This window comes from Elephas maximus, chromosome 25, assembly GCF_024166365.1.
Source record: "Elephas maximus indicus isolate mEleMax1 chromosome 25, mEleMax1 primary haplotype, whole genome shotgun sequence".
Taxonomy (NCBI): domain Eukaryota; kingdom Metazoa; phylum Chordata; class Mammalia; order Proboscidea; family Elephantidae; genus Elephas; species Elephas maximus.
Genome location: NC_064843.1, coordinates 58,258,524 through 58,276,973, shown reverse-complemented (window position 1 = coordinate 58,276,973; position 18,450 = coordinate 58,258,524). Strand labels below are relative to the sequence as shown.

Here is an 18,450-nt window from a genome sequence, read left to right as displayed (position 1 = left end):
AATTTTTTAAGTTTAAAATTCCTGGAGTCCCCGGATGGTGCAAACGGCTAATACCCTAGGCTGCTAACTGAAAAGTTGGCAGCTCGGGTCTAACTTTGGGAGAAAGGCCTGGTGATCTATTTCTCAAAAAGCAGCCATTTAAAACCCTATAGAGCACAGTTCTACTCTGACACACGTGAGATCACCGTAAGTCAGAATCAACTGAGTTTTACTGTGTAAATTATATCTAAAAAATCTCACTGTGATGGCTTTAGAAATATGTCCACATATTATTTGCTATTTCAAGAAATGGAGCTTAATTATCCTTCCCTTGAAGACTTAGTGACTTGCTTCTAATGAGTAAGGGAGAAGTGATGCTGTGTGACTCAGAGACTAGGTCATAAAAGGCATGGGCTTCCTACTTGCTCTCTCACTCTCTTGGATCACTCGCACTGGGGGACTCTAGATGCTACCCCATGAACAGCCCAATAGAGAGGCTGACATGTGAGGAACTGAGGGTTACCTCCTGTCAACAGCCATCTTAAAAATGGATCTTCCATCCCCAGTCCAGCCTTCAGATGACTGCAGTCCCAGCTGACAGTTTGAAGCCTCATGAGAGATGCAGAGACATAACTACCCAACAAAGCAACTCTCAGATTCCTGACCCTCTGAAACTATGTGAGGGAACATTATTGTTTGTTGTTTTAAGCTACTACATTTTGGGGATATTTGTTATGCAGCAATAGATAACTAATGCACTGACTTAAAAAGAAATTAAGCCTGTGTAGAATAATTCCTATTTTTTATAAAATTATTCCTTCTTTTGTTAAGAGGTTGGCTGCTAACCAAAAGTCAGCAGTTCATTCACCAGCTGCTCCTTGGAAACCTATGGAGCAGTTCTACTCTGTCCTAAACCAAAAGCAAAAACCAGACCTGTTGCTGTAAAGTCGATTCCAACTCACGGCAACCCTATAGGACAGAGCAGAACTGCCCCATAGGGTTTCCAAGGAGCAGCTGGTGGATTCCAACTGCCGACCTTTTGGTTAGTGGCCAAGCTCTTAACTACCGTGCCACCAGGGCTTCTACTCTGTCCTACAGGGTTGGTATGAGTTGGAATCAGCTCAACAGAAACAGGTTTTAGTTTTATCCCTTCTTTTATATAAATTTATGCTGAGATATATTCGTATGATATTCACCTAAGGTGAATGACAGTGGTTTCTGGGTGGTGGAATTTGGGGTAGTTTTTCTTGCATTTGTACTTTTTGACATTCTTAAGCTACTTTTTATAATGAGCATGTATCATTAAAATAAAATTAATTAAACATGACAACTAGTAAAAACTCCAAGCCTGGGTCTAGTGTAAAGGACACATCATTTATCCTGACAGAAGCTGTGAGGGTTATGTCTACAGGAAGCAGGCACACCACTCCTTCAGACAATTAGAACTCTCCTGGGCCTCACACTCAGTGGCACCGCAACAGCAAATGAGCCACCTCTGAAACTCGGCCTCGTTCTTGTGCATCAGAAGGAACTGTCCCAGCAGGATGTAGGCCTGAGAGGAGGGGCCAAGGAGAGGGGCCAAGGCAAGGAGAAAAACATGAAAGGTTATTATAAAGCTGTCTCGGATTTGTGCTTCCTCACCCAAACACAAGGAGTCACATTAAAATCAAAGGAGGAGGTATAGAAGAATCCTGATCAAAAGGGGGGAAATGTAAAACTGAATTCAAATTCTCATGGACTCCAGACTTTCTGGAGCCACGGAGGCAGATGAAGCCCTGAAACTATTGCCCTGAGATAATCTCTAAACCTTAAACCAAAAATACGCCTGAAGTCTTTTTAAAACTAAGCAATAGTTTGACTTAACTAGTAAAAAACGTCTGCCTTGAGCATGATGCTCTTTTAAGAACTATCTGTATGGGATCAAACTGGCAATACCAACTTGAAAGATTAGAGGGGAACCTTAGGAGGCGGTGAGTTTATGCTAATTAGGGAGGAAAAACTCCGAAAAGGAGGCTGAGAATGGCTGCGCAACTGGAAGAATGTAATCAATGTCGTTACGTGATACATGTGGAAAGGTCGAGTTGGTGTATGTTTTGCTGCACATATTCTCAGTAAGAACAACAAAATAAAAAATAATCTCTCAGTCAGAGGAGGAGGGCTCAGGCCAGGTATGCGGGAACACTGTCAGTGTCCAAAGCCCTGGTGAGAAGCCACGAGGATTAGAGAACTAACTCCATGGTGAGATTTATGGTTAAGTTCAATGTCCATCAGGGAGCCCTATAGGTGCAGTGGTTAAGGGCTCGGCTGCTAGCCAAATAGTCAGTGGTTCTAACCCACCAACCGCCCCATAGAAGAAAGATGCGGCAGTCTGTTCCGGTAAAGATCACAGCCTGGGAAACTCTAGGAGCAGTTCTACGCTGTCTTATACGGTCACTACAGGGTTGTTGTGAGTCATAATTGACTCACGGGCAAAGGGTTTGGTTGGTCAGTTTCAGTGCCCACATCTCAGGGCTGGCTTATGGGCTGTCCAGCTTAGAATGAACTAGAACCTACCCTTCTCAAACTTCAGTGAGCGAAGGAATCACCTGGCACGTTCAGACTCAGTGGCCTGGGGTAGGGCCTGAGACTCTGCGTTTCTAACAAGCTCCCAGGGCGTTGCTGGCCTGGGGCCATGTTTTGAATAGCGTGGGCCTGCATGCTCTCAGCAGGACTCTGATCTAATCTTTCTCTCTTTAAAACACACACACAGAGAAGAAGTTGGAGATGCTCCTCACTCCATTTCTTTTCTAATTGCTCTAGTGCAGGGATTCTCCACCATGGCACTATGGACATTTTGGTCTGGATAATTCTCTGTGCTGTGGGGCTGTTCTGGGCATTTTGGATGTTTAGCAGCATCCCTAGACTCTACCCACTAGATGCCAGGAGCACCCCCGTTGTGACAGTCATAACCATCTCTGGATATCACCAAACGTCCCCAGTGAGCAAAGTCATCCTCAGTAGAAAATCACCGTGTGTACAAAATCCTCTCATCGACTGGGTCTACAAACCAGCTGTGTGGGCTCAGGCAATGCACTTAACCTGAAGAACCTGGGCCTCACACTCTTCATTTTCACAAAGCATATAATGTGACCTGCCCTGCCGTGTCCAGTGAAATAAACTAAGTGAATTAAATGTGAAAGCTTTCCAAACCCACTGCCGTCGAGTCAATTCTGAGTCATAGCAACCCTACAGGACAGGGTAGAATTGCCCTATAGGGTTTCCAAGGCTGTAGATCTTTATGAAGCAGACTGCCACATCTTTCTCCTGAGAAGCGGCTGCTAGGTTCAAACCGCCGATCTTTCTGTTAGCAGCCAAGCGCTCTAACCATGCGCCACCAGGAAAGCATTAGGGAAGTGCAAATTCTTGTTTTCTGTAATGCAAGACAGAACTCTGCTAGATGAACATAAAAGGCATAAAACATATTAAACCTTGCCCATCTCCCCCCACCCCCGAAGGGTATGGGATTAAAAATGAATGCTAAATAAATATTAAAAACACCATAACTCATGCTTCTATGGTATTAGATGTTGTTGCTGCTAGCTGCCATCGAGTCGGCCGCTTCCTCGTGGTGACCCCATGCTCGACAGAACAACGTACTGCCAGGTCCTGTGCCGTCCCATGATGGGTCGCAGATCAAACTGTTGTGACCCATAGCAGCCTCACTGGCTGACTTTCAGAAGTAGATTGCCGGGCCTTTCTTCCTAGTCCGTCTTAGTCTGGATGCCCCGCTGAAACCTGTTCAGCATCGTAGCAACATACGACCCCCATGACTGACCAGTAGTGGCTGCTCATGACGTTCACTGGCTGGGAATTGAACCCAGATCTCCCACATGGAAGGTGGGAATTCTACCACTGAACCCCAGTGCCTCAGGGTATTTCATAGTTTTTTTTATATATTGTCAAGATTCTAGATGTACAATTTGATGACACTGATTACATTCTTCTAGTTCTGCAATAATTCTCACCTGCCTTTGCTGAGTTGTTCCTCCTCCATGAACATAAACTCACCACCCCCAAGGTTCCTACCTAATCTTTCAAGATGCCATTGTCAATTTGATCCCATAAAGATAGATCTTAAAAACATAATGCTCAAGGCAAACATTCTTTACTAGTTAAGCTAAACTCTTGTTTGGTTTTACGAAGACTTCAGGGAATATCATTGTTTTCTAATTACTTGCTCCCACAGATTTTCGTTTATCTTTTACAATTTTATCACATTATTGACAAAGAGGAAGGATCCGGGGGAGAAAGGGACCACTGAGACTGTGTGGCCATAAATTGGCCAAGCACCAGCTGGTGGATCTGGAGCTTTCAGGTCGTGGTAAAAGCCCATCTCCCGGGCTGGTGTGGACTCTCCCACCTGGAATGATGGAAAACCGGTGCTGACGCCTACAAGGCCTGGGTCCTTTCCAGGAAAACCTGCGGGTGTCTGTTTACTTAGGTTGCATAAAACAAAGCAAATGTAAATTTAACCAATGAGAACATATTTTTTAAAAAGCAAACTCAAATAAAAGCTGAATCCCAGTCAAAATGTACTCAAGAGTGGAGACTTGGGGTTTTTATTTTTAGTCATGGTCCAGTTGTTGAAGACAGAAAAAAAGTCCAGATTTCATGGCGATTTAAACCATTATTTCAATGATCTTTTTTAAAAGGCCGTATAGTTTCTTTGAAAACCCTGGTGGCGTAGTGGTTAAGTGCTATGGCTACTAACCAAAAGGTCGGCAGTTCGAATCCCCTGAGGCGCTCCTTGGAAGCTCTATGGGGCAGTTCTACTCTGTCCTGTAGGGTTGCTATGAGTTGGAATTGACTCAATGACAATGGGTTTTGTTTTTTAATATTTTCTTTGTGAGCCCTGGTGGCGCAGCGATTAAAGCACTTGGATGCTAAAAGAATGGTTCGTGGCTCAAACCTACCAGCTACTCCGCAGGAGAAAAATGTGGCAGTCTGCTTCTGTAAAGATTACAGAAACCTTATGGGACGGTTCTACTCTGTCTTACAGGACCACTGTGAGTCAGAACCAGCTCGATGGCAGGGGATTTGGTTTTGGTTTACAGTTGCTTTAAATTACTTCCTTTTTACTTTATTGATATGCCCTTATTTTCAGTGTTGAATTTTACTGAAATGTTTTTAATTTAGCTTTTTTTTTTAAGTGAACATGGTAAAACGATGGCAGTAGCATCAGAAACTGTCTAACTTCATGGGGGATAATGAGAATCAAGATCAGCCCGAGGCTGATTCCTATGAGGTGGCTGTCAGACGTTCCTCCACTCTCTTTCTCACCAATTCTGACATCAGCTGTCCTGTCCAGGATACTCTCTACTTCTCTGCTGGGTTTGATAATTCATTGCAGTGGCCACACAGAACTCACAGACCAAAACTTACAGTTAAGTGGTTTATTAAAGAAGTAACAGGTACAACTTGGGATCAGGGTCAGGAGGCACGTAGGCAAAGTCTGGAAGGCTCCCTGAAAGTGGAAAGCACATCCCTTCCTTCTTCAGTACAGGACAGCTCTCTCAGCTCCCCTCAGCCCTGCAAGCAAGCAGGCCCTTCTCTCTGCCATCCAAACCCCTTCTCCACCGTGCAGGCCTCCTCTCAGCCCCCTCAGGACAGGCTCCTCTCAGCCCCCTCAGGACAGGTTTCCTCTCGGATCCCTCAGGACAGGCCTCCATGCCTTTGGCCTCCCTTTTGTCACTGTCGACTCTGCCGCAGGGCCCCTTGCAGGCCTGTAGCTGCTGGTTCTTCCAAAGGTGCCCTTCCAGGCCTCTCATTGTCTTTAGCGTTACAGCTTTTAAGCCATATTACAGCTTTTAGGAGGTTTCTTGCCTCCGCTCTGCTTCTTCTGTCTTCTTGCCTCTTTTTCCTTTTCTCCTTTCTGCTTCTGTCTTCCTTCTCTTTCTGTCTGCCGACCTCTGTGGGGTTGGCTGCATATATAAGCAAACTCCTAGTCCGTTTCAAGGCATGGCCCTCCCACCAGGGCCACAAACTGGCCAATCCCCTCTCGGTAGACCACAAACACTTCATTTGCATAAGTGTATTGACCAATCCCCGCAAGGCGTGTAAAATAGGCCAATCACAGGAGAGCCTGCAGCCCAAGACTGGACAAAAAGCATCAAACCACAAGTTGTTTACAGCTTACTCAGGAAATGTCAATCAAACTGGACAAAAGTGATAAACCCCTGGGATAGAAAACTAGGGTAAAGGTAACTCCTCAGGGCTTAGGGGAAAATCCCTCAAACTGCTTTTCTAAAGAACCAAGGCAAAAGGCCACATGAAGGAACTCATTTCACCACAAACATTTACTAAGTTCTCATTGGGCCAGTTGCCGTACTTGGAGTAGGAGATGTTGAGGAGGAAATAACAGGATCAAGAAACACAGAGCTCTGTCCAAGGGGAAAGAACATGAGTGATAATGTAAATACTAACAGTTCATAGTAAGTGGCACTTTTGAGCACTTGTGACATGCCCTGCACTGCTCCCAACGCCCACCTGCATCTAATCCTCCCACCTGCCCCAACCCCATTTTTACAGATGGAGTCACTAAGAGTCAGAGAGGTGAAGGCTAGTGTTTTTCTCTGCCCTATTTTTTTTTTTATTCTTGCACACCCCAGCTGTCTGCATTCTGGTCTGGTGGGCAAGGCGCCTCTGCCCATATCAGAGGTCATGCTACTGTCACCAGCTGGCCCCAGTCATCACAGATGCCATGTCCCCACTGGGCTCAGCAACGAGAATGCCAGGGAAAGTGTGGCACATGAGACCAGAGGCCAACTTTCCAGGAATGTAACAAGAAGTGGGGCCCATTTCACAGCGTCTGGAGCCAAGTTGTAACCCGACACCCCCTTCTCTACTTTCTTTCTGGTTACTCCTGCCAACCCTCCAGCCAGCTCCTGCCTCCCTGTTGCAGCCCATGGGCTTTGCCCTGATCCCAAAGGAGGCCAGATCGTGGCTCTGACCATGAGCCACCTGGTGCCTGCTGATGCATGCCGTCTTGGTATCTCTGCTTACTCCAAAAGCAAGCCCCTAGCCAGTGCTTTCTACACCAAGGAGAGGAGAAACCGCCCTTCTCCCTCCTCGGGTCAAAGTGGGGAAGGTGATGCAGAAGCAAGAAAACCCTGAGCAGAGGCGCCTGCCTTCCCACCACCCTAGACGGTGGCCACGGAGGCAGGTCCTTCCTTCAGCAGGCTTTGTCCCCTGGCGGTGTGGCTGGCTCAAGCACAAGTACCACAGGCCTTGCTCCCCCAACTGCAAGAAAAGATAGTGAAGCACTCCCCAGAGGCTTACCCAAGGCGGGGTTTGAGCCACCCTCCAGCTGGCCTTGACCAGCTCCCTGCTAAATTAGCCGTTTGCGTCAGCACCTGGGCTGGTGTCACAAGCCTGTGATGCCCACAGCCACTCAAGGCCCAACACTCAGGAGGGTCTTGAGCCCACCTTAAGGTTCTGCTGTCACCAGTTTGAAATTCCTAATAATTTTTCAACAAAGGGCCCCATGTTTTCATTTTGCAGTGGGCCTGCAAAGTATGTAGTCAGTCCTGGTCTGCACTAATTAAGTTTTTCAGACTTCACAGTGATGCTTGGCCTTGCCACATGGAGAGGAGTTTCTCAGCTCTCTTATTCTCAAGCTTCTGGCGCTGCCACTCTGCCTGAATTCCCAACTCCTTAGCACCTACAGTGGACACCCTTCGCACAGCCGCCACGTGAGTCCGTTACACAGAGGCCAGTTTCCTCTGTTTTTCTCCCCCTGGACGTTGGCTCTTAAGCTTTCTTGTCCACTGATGGCCAGTGGCAACCTTACAAATCCAATATCTGTCAGTCATTTTGCGTTTAAAACTCCATGTCTTTATCATAAATACACACTGCAGTGCAGGCTTTGCCCCTTCTTTCTCCTCCCTGTCTTCCTGGGACATGTTGTTGTTATTAGTTACTGTTGAGTCAATTTTAATTCGTACTGACTCCATGTGACAACGTAAATCTGCCCCATACGGTTTCTAGGCTGTTTATGGGAGCGGATTGCCAGGTCTTGCTCCTACAGAGCAGCTGGGTAGGTTTGAACCACCAACCTCTTGGTTAGCAACCAAGTGCTTAACAATCACAACCACCAGAACTCCTTCTCTGGGACATTTATCTGCAATTCAAATTTAACCGGGTGCCCTCTATTTTATCTGACAACCTACTGCAGGGTAATCCCCAAACTTATGCACTGACTCCTCCTTGAAGGGCCCGGGCATCCCTCAGTGGGGCCGGGCCCCTCACTGCCCACCCCAGCGGAGGAGACAGGCAGGAGCTGGGTAAACAGTAGCCTGGCTGTGGGCTGACCACGTTGGGCATTCTGGTCCTGAACTCAGTCCTCTCTCCTGTCCTCCAGTTGCTACCAGTGACTCTGAGGGGAGGCAGGAAGCTGCTGGAGCTCAGGCAGAGCAGCCGAGCCTTGCAGGTAATGAAGGTAAGAGCAGCAGTGGCGAGAGAGCACCTTCCTTACAACTTCAGTTTAGGCGTCAGGCAGCACCATAGCTTAGTGCCCAGACCCTGGAGCCTGTCTGTCCAGATTCAAATCTCACCTCTGTCTCCTCGTGTGACCTTGAACAAGTCACATGACCTCTTCATGCCTCAGTTTCCCCATTGGTAAAATGGAAATGAAATCGTGTACCTTGCAGGGTTCTTGATGATTAAATCAGGTAAGTTACAATCAAATAAGTTCAACCAAGTACCTCTGGCTGGGTTCTCTAGAGAAGCAGAACCGGTGAAGTGGATATATATGTATATGGAATCCTGGTGGTGCAGTGGTTAAAAGCTTGGCTGCCAACCAAAAGGTCTGCAGTTTGAATCCACCAGCCACTCCTTGGAAACCCTATTGGGCAGCTCTACTCTGTCCTACAGGGTTGCTGTGAGTCAGAATTGACTTGACAGCAATGGGATATATAGACAGAGAGAGAGATTTATCTCAAGGAAACAGCTCACTCAGCTGTGAAAGTTGACAAGTCCTAAATCTGTGGGTCAGGTGTTCAGGCTGGAGGTTTCTCCTGACTCGTGTGAGTGCAGGTGCTGACAACCCCACAATGAGCAGGTCAGATGACAGGTCGTTGGCTCACGGGGCTGCAGAAGTTGGCAAATCCCAAAATTGGCAGGTCAGATGGCAGGCTACTGGCTCAACCCCCAAGAACTGGAGGTCAGATAATGAAAAGTAAGATGCAGGATCCAGAGCCAGATACGCTTGGATCAGTGCCTGACACGCAGCAAATGCTATGTGCTGGGTCTCCGCGAGAAGAAATTTGGGGAGCAGGTGGACACCCAGAGCATTCCTTCCATGCTGGCACTCTAAGTTCAGGAGGAGGAATTAGGCTCAACAGTATGGCTTTATATCGTCTGCAAACAGCACTGGAGCAAATCAGGTGCTTCGGGATGTTAACCTTTTCTTCAACCTTGCGTGGGGTAACTCCAGAGTTGTCCCCACAGTAACGCACCCAGCCCCTATGGTGCCACCCACACAATCAGCTCTTCTGAATTCACTGAATGCCAGCCACAAGCCCTGTGTGGGGTTTTCTAGGGAGGGGAGGAGTACAAAGAACATAAACCCATCCCCTGCCCCAAAAAGACTAGGGAGAATATCAGAGACAAGCTGTGATAACGTAATGTGCATGGTTCTTGGGCCAGGGGTGGGAAAAAATACAGTGGACAGTACAATTTATGGGTTGCATTGTGTCCCCTCAAAGGATGTGTTGAAATCCTAAACCCCATACCTGTGAATATGAACTTGTTTGGAATGTGATTGTTGCAAATACATTTAGTTAAGATGAGATCCCTAGGGTGGGTCCCAATCCCTTTATGACTGGTGTCCTTGTCAGGGGAGGAGAAGAGACACGGGGAAGATGACCGGGTGAAGATCGAGGCAAAGACTGGAGTTATGCTGCCATAGACCAAAGAACACCTGGGGCTACCAGAAGCTGTGAAGGGAAAGGAAGGGTCTTCCCCTAGAGCCTTTAGGGAGAACCTGTAAAACCTGTTGCCGTTGAGTCCATTCCAACTCACAGTGACCCTATCCCATAGAGTAGAACAGCCCTGTAGGGTGGATTCAAACTGTCAACCTTTCGGTTAGCATACTGAATTCTTAACCACTGTGCCACCAAGGCTCATGGCCCTTGAATTCAGACTTCTAGCTTTGGAACTGTGAGACAGTAAATTTCTGTGGTTTTGGGTCTCATGGTTTGTGGTAATTTGTTACGGTAGTTCTAGGAAACTACAGGCTTCTCACTGAATACTTAACCCTTTAGGCCGGGGTGGGCAGAAGAAAGACTTCGCAGAGGAGGTGAGCAGCGAGTGAGGCCCAAAGGGGGCCTTGGGAGGGGACGAAAGTCCACGTCAAGGGGACCCCACGTCAGCGAGAAGGTGGTTCCCATACGTGTTTGTGGTTCACAGACAGTCTGGCTAAGTACGAGGGGGCAAGTGGGAACGCGAGAATGTAAGAGCTTCGAATGACACACGTACAATGTATTTTTCCTTCTTGGTAATTTCTTTCTCCCTTCCACCATTGAATCTAGACCAGTGCTGTCCACCAGAATATATTGTGAGCCACGTATGTGATTTTTAATATTCTAGTAGCCCCAGTAAAAATGGGGAAAGAAACAGGTGAAATTAATTTTAATAATATATTTTATTATAGCCCATACTTCCAGAATATCATTTCAACATATAGAATATCATATTCATTTGTTAACATGAGTAAAAAATTATTCATGAGATATTTTACTTTTTTTTAACTAAGCCTTTAAAATCAGTGGGTATTTTATATTTATAGCATATCTCAACCCAGACCAGTGCTCAATGACCACGTGTAACCAGAGGCTACGGGACTGGCCAGCAGAGATCTAGCTCTTCAGGCAAAAGCTCCACAGAAGGGCAGACACAAAAGAACCCAGAGAGAATGCAGCCCAAGTCTTGGCTTTTGAGCTCCTGAAGAGACCTCTGCAAACCACAGCAGAAACAATCACTTTGAAAGTCAGAAGTTAAACAGGGAGCCAGAGGGACATTCAGGGGGCTAGAAACTGGCCCCTTCCAGCCCCTTCTGGAGAAAAAGAGATGGAAGTCTGGCTTGTGCGGGTGGGAGGGGCAGGGATAGAGCTGAGACAGCGCTTCCATGCCTGCGGCCTCTCGGGGCCACAACCCCAGAGACGTGATGTGGACACCCTGACACCTCAAAGGAGCAGAAGCTAGGGCCTCATCTTCCCCTGGGCATCCCCCATCATGGCCTCTGGGGAGAAAGCTGGTGGCGGGGGAGGAGACAGGGGTCTGGGGACAGCATCATGAGGTTCTGCATCCCAGCAGATCCTCAGAAAGAGTGCAGAAGAGCCAGGGGAGCCAGCACTCCGGGATATACCCAGGAATGCTGTAAGGGGCGATGACAGAACCTGAGGCGCTGTTTTGCTCCCAGGAAAGAAACTGAGGTTGGAAACTAGCTACATATACCTCAGCGGAGCCTTGCAAAGACAGAGGACGTGAGCCGTGAAAGATGTCCCTCCCAATGCCCAACCCAGATCCCCAGGCAGCATTACCATGTTTAGCAAGAAAAAAAAAAAAAAAAGAAGAAGAAAAGCAAGATCCCAACAGCCTGGCCCACCAGGATTTGCCTGCCTCGGGCTCTCTTTCTGCTGGCCCTGCTCCCACTGTTCTCACCCTGAAGCACCTGCTCACCTTGTAAGGCGCCCAATGCCCTGAGATGGGGTCTGGCCACCAAACCTCAGCCTCAGCCTGGGCGTGACTACCAGGCTCCTGATCTTCTTGCATGGTTTGTGATGATACAATCCATGACTGTCCTCTTCCTCACTGGGGACCTCGGGCAAGGTGCGTACTCCCCAGAGCCTCCTTTTCCTTGTTTGTACAATGGAGATGGTAACCCTCACCTAAACCACAGGTAGATGGGAGGCTCAAGGCAAAGCATGGAAGTTAAGTCCTGTGTCAGCACCTGGAATCCGTGGCTCTAGGCGTGAGGATGCCTGGAAGTGGCTTGCTGGTCACTGCACCAGCCCAGAGGTCCGGACAGAAGAAGGAGCACATTCCAGGCGCCTGGCTATTCTCAGGCAAAACAGCCTTCTTCACTACACCCCTTACACTATTTAGGCAAGCTCTCAGATGCCTGAAATTTTTCCATCATTCCTTTATTTCTTTGTCTTAAACATGCCTAACATCCCACCTAAAATCCTCTTTCAAAATGCAGTTAAACTGAAAAAGACGAAACTATAGGGTGAGAAAGCAAATCAGTAGTTGCTGGGGGCTGAGGGCTCAGGGGAATATCTTGGGGTGGTGGAAGTGTCCTACATCTTTTTTTAAAATGTAATTTTATTTATTTTGTTGTTGCTTTTGAGGATATACACAGCAAAACACACACCAATTCAACATTTCTACATGTGCCATTTAGTGGCATTGATTACATGCAAGTTATGTAACCATTCTCGCCCTCCTTTTCTGAATTGTTCCTCTACTGTAAATAAACTCACTGCCCCCTAAGGTTCCTATCTAACCTTTCCAGTTGCTGTTGTCAATTTGATTCCATATAGATGGTTCTTAAAAGACCGTAATACTCAGGCACACATTTTCACTAGTTAAGCTAAACTACAGTTTGGTTTTAAGAAGACTTCAGGGGATATTTTTGGTTTAAGATTTTAAGATTATCTCGGGACAATAGTTTCAGGGGCTCATCCAACCTTCATGGTTCCAGGAAGTCTGGAGTCCCTGATCATTTGAAATTCTGTTTTGTATTTTCCCCCTATTGATAAGGATTCTTCTGTGGATCAAAATGTTCAGTAACGGTAGGCAGGCACCATCCAGTTCTTCTGGTCTCATTGCAGGGAGGCAGTTGTTCATGGAGGCAATTAGCCACATATTGCATTTCCTCCTTCTGTTCCTGACTGTCCTTTTTCCTGTGTTATTCCAGTTGCATAGAGACAAATTGTTTACCTTGGATGCTTGCTTGCAAGCTTTTGAGACCCCAGACACTACAGATCCAACTGGGAGGTAGTCAAGAGGCACTAAACATGTTATTAGGCCAATTAACTGGGATGTCCCATGAGACCATGAGAAGTGTTCTATATCTTGATTAAAAAAAAAAAAAAACCTGCTGCCATCAAGTCAATTCTGACTCATAGCGACCCTATGGGACAGAGTAGAACTGCCCCAAAGGGTTTCCGAGGAGTTGCTGGTGGATTCGAGCTCCCAACTTTTGGTTAGCAGCCAAGCTCTTAACCACTGCTCCACCGGGGTTCCATATCTTGATTAAGGTGGTGGCTAAATGACTATATTGTCAAAACCCACAGAACAGCATAGTAAAGAAAGTGAATTTTACTGTACTTAAATTAGGCCTTAATTAAAATATGCAAAAAATATGAGTACTTGAACAACAATGTGAAGGAAAACAAAACCCTGCAATTACAGAAACACTAAATCAGTGGTGGTCGAGGCCAGTAGAGTGGCTGCCTCTCAGTGGGGATGACATTTATAGGTAAGGGGCATCAGGAAACATCCAGAATTTTGAAAGAGTCTGATAGTTGGGCCCAGGTGGTGGGTGCATGGATATGACTATGTGTAAGATTTGCACTGAAAACTTGATGCGCTTTGCCATGGGTATGCTATACCACAATAGAGAAGCAAAGCGCATAATCATTTCTTTTTTATATGTATTTTAAAATGTATCCCCTCATCAGACTTGCCAACCTTATTACCTGCTTGGGATGGTCCTTATCTAGAGGGAAATCATCATTGTCATGAAACTCCCGTTTCCTGACAATATCACCTATTGGGCGTTGAGTTGACTTGTAGATAGGGGTGAGGTTCAGAATATTTGACAACTGGTACAGAGCAGCTGAAAGGGGACATCAGTGGTTCAGTGGTAGAATTCGCACCTTCTGTGTGAGAGACCCTGGTTCAATTCTCCGCCGAGGCACCCCATGTGCAGCTACCACTTGTCTGTGAGTGGAGGCTTGTGTACTGCTATGAGCTTCAGCAGAGCTTCCAGACTAAGACAGACTAGGAGGAAAGGCCCGGTGAGCTACTTCTGAAAACCAGCCAATGAAAGAAAGCTCTGTGGAACACAGTCGTCCAATCTACAACCAATCATGGGGATGGCACGGAACCAGGCAGCATTTCATTCTGTTGTGCGTGGGGTCATCATAAATCAGGGGCCAACTCAACAACAACCAACAACATCAACGTAGAGCAGCTTGTCAGTTGGAAAGGCACAGGCCCCATCAGATGCCACCTGGAAACAACCCATGTACTGTACTGTACTGGTACAAAGCAGATTATTAACTGTGCATTCAAAGAGGAAATTCCCAGCCTCTTCAGGTGTTTCTGCAACACATTCCTGCCTGGTGGTGTGGACTGACTTGGGGGAAATGGGAACTAACTGAGCTGTTGTTGGTGCCCTGTCTTGAAGGAGTGTGCCATGTTCCACAAGAGTTCCCCGCTTCCTTTACTCGGGCTCACTTTCCTTGGGTTCTGTTTGGGAACATTGCCCATCCTCTCCTAAGCTTATTGATAGCCCCACAAAAACAAATAGAAAACATAGAAAAGAACGGTCAGATTCCACTGGACATCACCGAGACAATTCCTGGGCTGGAAATCATATCCCCTTACTCTGGTGTAGACACTGGCTCTGTTAGTCCGCCTGCCAATGCTAGGCTGGCGCCCCAACAGGGACTGACGAGAGCCCTGGGTGCTCCTTCATGGCAGTGTGGGTGGACACTCAGCCCAGACTCCAGTGGCTGGCTCACGTCTGTCAGCCCTGGGTGTTTGAGCACCGAATGAAATCATATCCAGCCCGGCTGCTCTGAGCAGGAGCAATTCTATTTGCCCATCATCTGTGGGCCCTTAAGGCTGCCCAAGCATGAGGGGTCAGTCACACTGAAGCATGTGGCCACCTGCCAAGTGGCAGCTTTGCTCTCTGGTGGCCTTGCAGGGACAGGTGGTAGGGCTGCCATCTGGCAGGAGCAGGGGAAAGAGAGACTGGGAAAAGAAGGTGGAAACAAAAGAAAAAAAAAATTACCTTGCTGAAACCTTTGGTGACCAAATTGATTGCAAGTTCATGGCTGACCCCATCCACCCAGCCAACGTCCTTTTCTCCAATGGGTTCTGAGAGGAAGGCTCTCAGCTTGGGAGACATGTGATCCATCTTCTGCAAGAACAGGGGGAGGAAAAAGGATTAGGAGGTGCCTGACTGCTCAAAGTGTGAGTGGACATTGGGGAACTCCCTCTGCCTGGGCCTGACAGATGGCAGGCTTCTTCCCTTCACCCAATCTTTATTGGGGAATTTTGGATGCCAGGTGCAGTGCCCTGACATCCTGTCCCACCTGGATGGGCTAGAAGACTTGTATGATAGCCACAGACAAGTCAAATAAATCCTCATGAAAAGGGCGTGCTTTATGTTAAGAAGTGCAAGTGGTTCCTTTTCAACTTGTTCCACTTTAATTGCACAAAGAAATACCTCGCTTCTCTTAGCTGATTAACCTACCTTCTTGCTGAACCAACCAGCACTTTCTCATACTTTATTTTAGCTTTTATCACACTGTATAATATTGCTTGTTTAGTTGCAAGTAAGAGAAAACTGGCTCAAAATTAAAGAAGATATTATGTCACTCAGAGGTCCAGGAGTAAGGTGGGCTTCAATACAGCATGGTCAGAGTTGCGGTTCCATTTCTCTATGATTCTTTCAACTTTTCCTCCTTTTGTTGGCTCGTCTTCAATTGGTTCCCCTCATGGTGGTGAAATGGCTGCTCCGGCATTCATATTCCCCAATAACTTTACCAAAAGGAAAAAAGAGAACTCAGCTCTCTCCAAGCAGTTGTTTCATCCAGTCCCTAAGGAGACCAGTATGAGCTTAGGTTTGGGCCATATGTCCCAGTCCTAGATCTGGGTGTGGAGTTAGATTTTCCTAAACCAGGTGAGCTGTGAGTTCAGGTGTAGCTACCCGAACAAAATCAGGATTATTATCAGAGTAGGGGAGATGGTGTTAAAGCAAGCACCATTATGTCCTACTATGGTCCACCCCTTGGGCTACCCAACATCTGTTCACACTCTTCCCTTATTTAATCATCAAAAATACCCACACTTGGCCAAAATAGACTCAGTCCCTCCTCAAAAGGTGACAGCCTTGTGATTCTTCCAGATACTGGATCCAGGGTAATATTTTTCCGGGAGATGTGTCATAGTCTCCATCACGTCTGAAGGTAGCACTCATGACCTAGTAGCCGAAATTCTGACGTTCACACCACCAACATAGCCAAGAATGGTGGAAAGAAAATAGTATAACTATAATAAGAACTTCCATTTGCAGAAGGCGAGAATGGGCGGCACATTGTCATTGGTCGACGGTCCACATAATATCCTGCTGGATGGAAATCTTGAGGATTCTTTGCCCTGGGAAAGAAGCGAGTTCCTCAGACAAACAATACAGCAGCCCTAGTCGTGGGTGTGGGTGTATCTTCTTTGTCCACTGCCTTGCTAACGTATGTGGGCATGGGAGAGATGCCTTCCTGAGACAGTCACTGTTTTAGCACCCCACGTCTTGTGGGTAAGGAGCCCAGGTGGTACAGTGGTTAAGGACTCAGCTGCTACCCTAAAGGTCGGTGGTTCAAACCCACCAGCTACTCCACAAGAGAAAGACGTGACAGTCTGCTCCTGTAAAGATTATAGCCTTGGAAACCCTATAAGGCAGTTTTACTCTGTCCTATAGGGTTTCCCTGAGCTATAATTGATTCAACAGCAACAGGTCTTGTGTGCACAAGTTCAAGGACTGCCCTGAGGGGTGGGAAAACTCAGGTCATAGTTGGTTGCTTTCTTTGGTAATTCAGCTCCCTTAAAAATTGAATGGGTTTCTTCTAGTCAAGTCCACGGGCTGGTAGTTAGAACTGGAGATCTCAGGTCATAATCCTGGAGCTGGCAGCTAACCTCTGCCCCCTGCCTACTGCCCTCATCCTCAGGTTAGTGGCCTCTCCCTTCACTTCTTAAGTGGGGAGGCACCTCGGATTTACTGTGTGTCCCCCAGCTATCACCCAGCTGCATCTTCACAATAAACCAACTGTCCCTTTATCAAGATTGGCATCCTAAAACAAGATGCTTGGCAGAGACCTGGAAACTGGGGTTGATGTTTTTAAAGGGTCCTGATTTTTCTCCTGCTAAGTTGCCTGATTTTCTGCCTTTACCTAGATAAATCAGCTTTTCCACACAGCAGAGAACTTGCTTATCAATTCCTGTCACTTTAGATTGCAGGGAACAGGCAGAAAGGTCCTCTCTTAGCAAAGCTGTATTGTCATCCCTCTCCACCTTCAAATAGGCCTCCTTCTTCCCAAATTTAACACTTTCAAGACCTTAATGAAGAATGCCAGAGATAGCCAGCCTCCCACATATTTCCTGTCAAATTCCCAAATGTCATGGTCTCCATAAGCATAAGATCTGTATCCCAGGATAAAACAGGGCCAATATAATCTACCATTTTTGCTGGAGAAGCTTCCCTGTCTTCCAAATTTGAGTAAAGACATCCTTGCTGCTCTCTGCCTTAACACCTCTTCTCAGCCACTCACACATCACCTCCTTCCTGGTACCAAACTCTGCATCAGTTTGGGCAGTTCATGTGGCAAGCAACAGAAAATCCAGTTCAAATTGGCTTCTACAATGTCTTAGTTTCCTAGCACTGCTGTAACAGAAATATCATGAGTGGGTGGCTTTATAAAACGGAAATTTATTTCCTTACAGTTTTGGAGGCTGGAAGTCCCAATCACGGTCTCAACCACGTTGATTCTTTCCTTGCAGCTAGCCTCAGGCATCCTTTGGTTCCTTGGATTATAGAATCTCACATGGCAGTCTGTCTTTCCTGGTGCATGCATATCTCTGCGTCTAATCTGCTCTTTTTATAACCAGAGGGGATTAGATTTAGAGCCCACTCTACTCAGGTTGATCTAATTAACATAACAAAGAAAATCTTGCTTCCAAACAGGATTATATCCACAGGCATGGGGTTTAGGATTCCAACACATATTTTGGGCAGACACAATTTAATCCATAACGCCCAATTAAGGAGGTTTTATGAATGCAGGCTACCAATAAGTCCAGAGGTCAATCAGATGAGGTTTCATAAACACTTGAGCTTGATTTCCCTGTAACTCTTTTGAATTGGCGTTCCTCTGTGCCAGCTTACTTCTCAATTTAACTCTTTCATGAAAATAAATGGGCTACAGCAGTTCCTGGCAACCCTTTTGCAAATCACACCCCTATTCCCCCAAAGAGCTTTCTTTTCCTAGAAGCCACCAACAAATGCCTTCTCTAGTCTCATTGATCCAAATTGTCATATGCTAACCCCTAAAGCAATAACTGGAGCCCTGGTGGAGCAGTGGTTAAGAGCTAGGCTGCTAATCAAAAGGTTGGCAATTTAAGGTTGGAAACCCTATGGGGCAGTTC

The 18,450-nt window shown here is 46.7% G+C and overlaps 1 protein-coding gene across 1 annotated transcript; it reads right to left on the bottom strand.

The window, feature by feature from the left end:
- Window positions 1–1,384: 1,384 nt before the first annotated feature.
- Window positions 1,385–17,890, bottom strand: BANF2 (BANF family member 2). The gene is made up of 3 exons (XM_049869660.1): window positions 17,747–17,890; window positions 15,044–15,172; window positions 1,385–1,531 (listed from the first exon to the last, which is right to left on the bottom strand). The coding sequence occupies exons 2-3, from the start codon at window positions 15,167–15,169 to the stop codon at window positions 1,385–1,387; spliced, it is 273 nt and encodes a 90-aa protein (XP_049725617.1). The 5' UTR covers window positions 15,170–15,172; window positions 17,747–17,890.
- Between the last annotated feature and the right edge of the window lie 560 nt (window positions 17,891–18,450).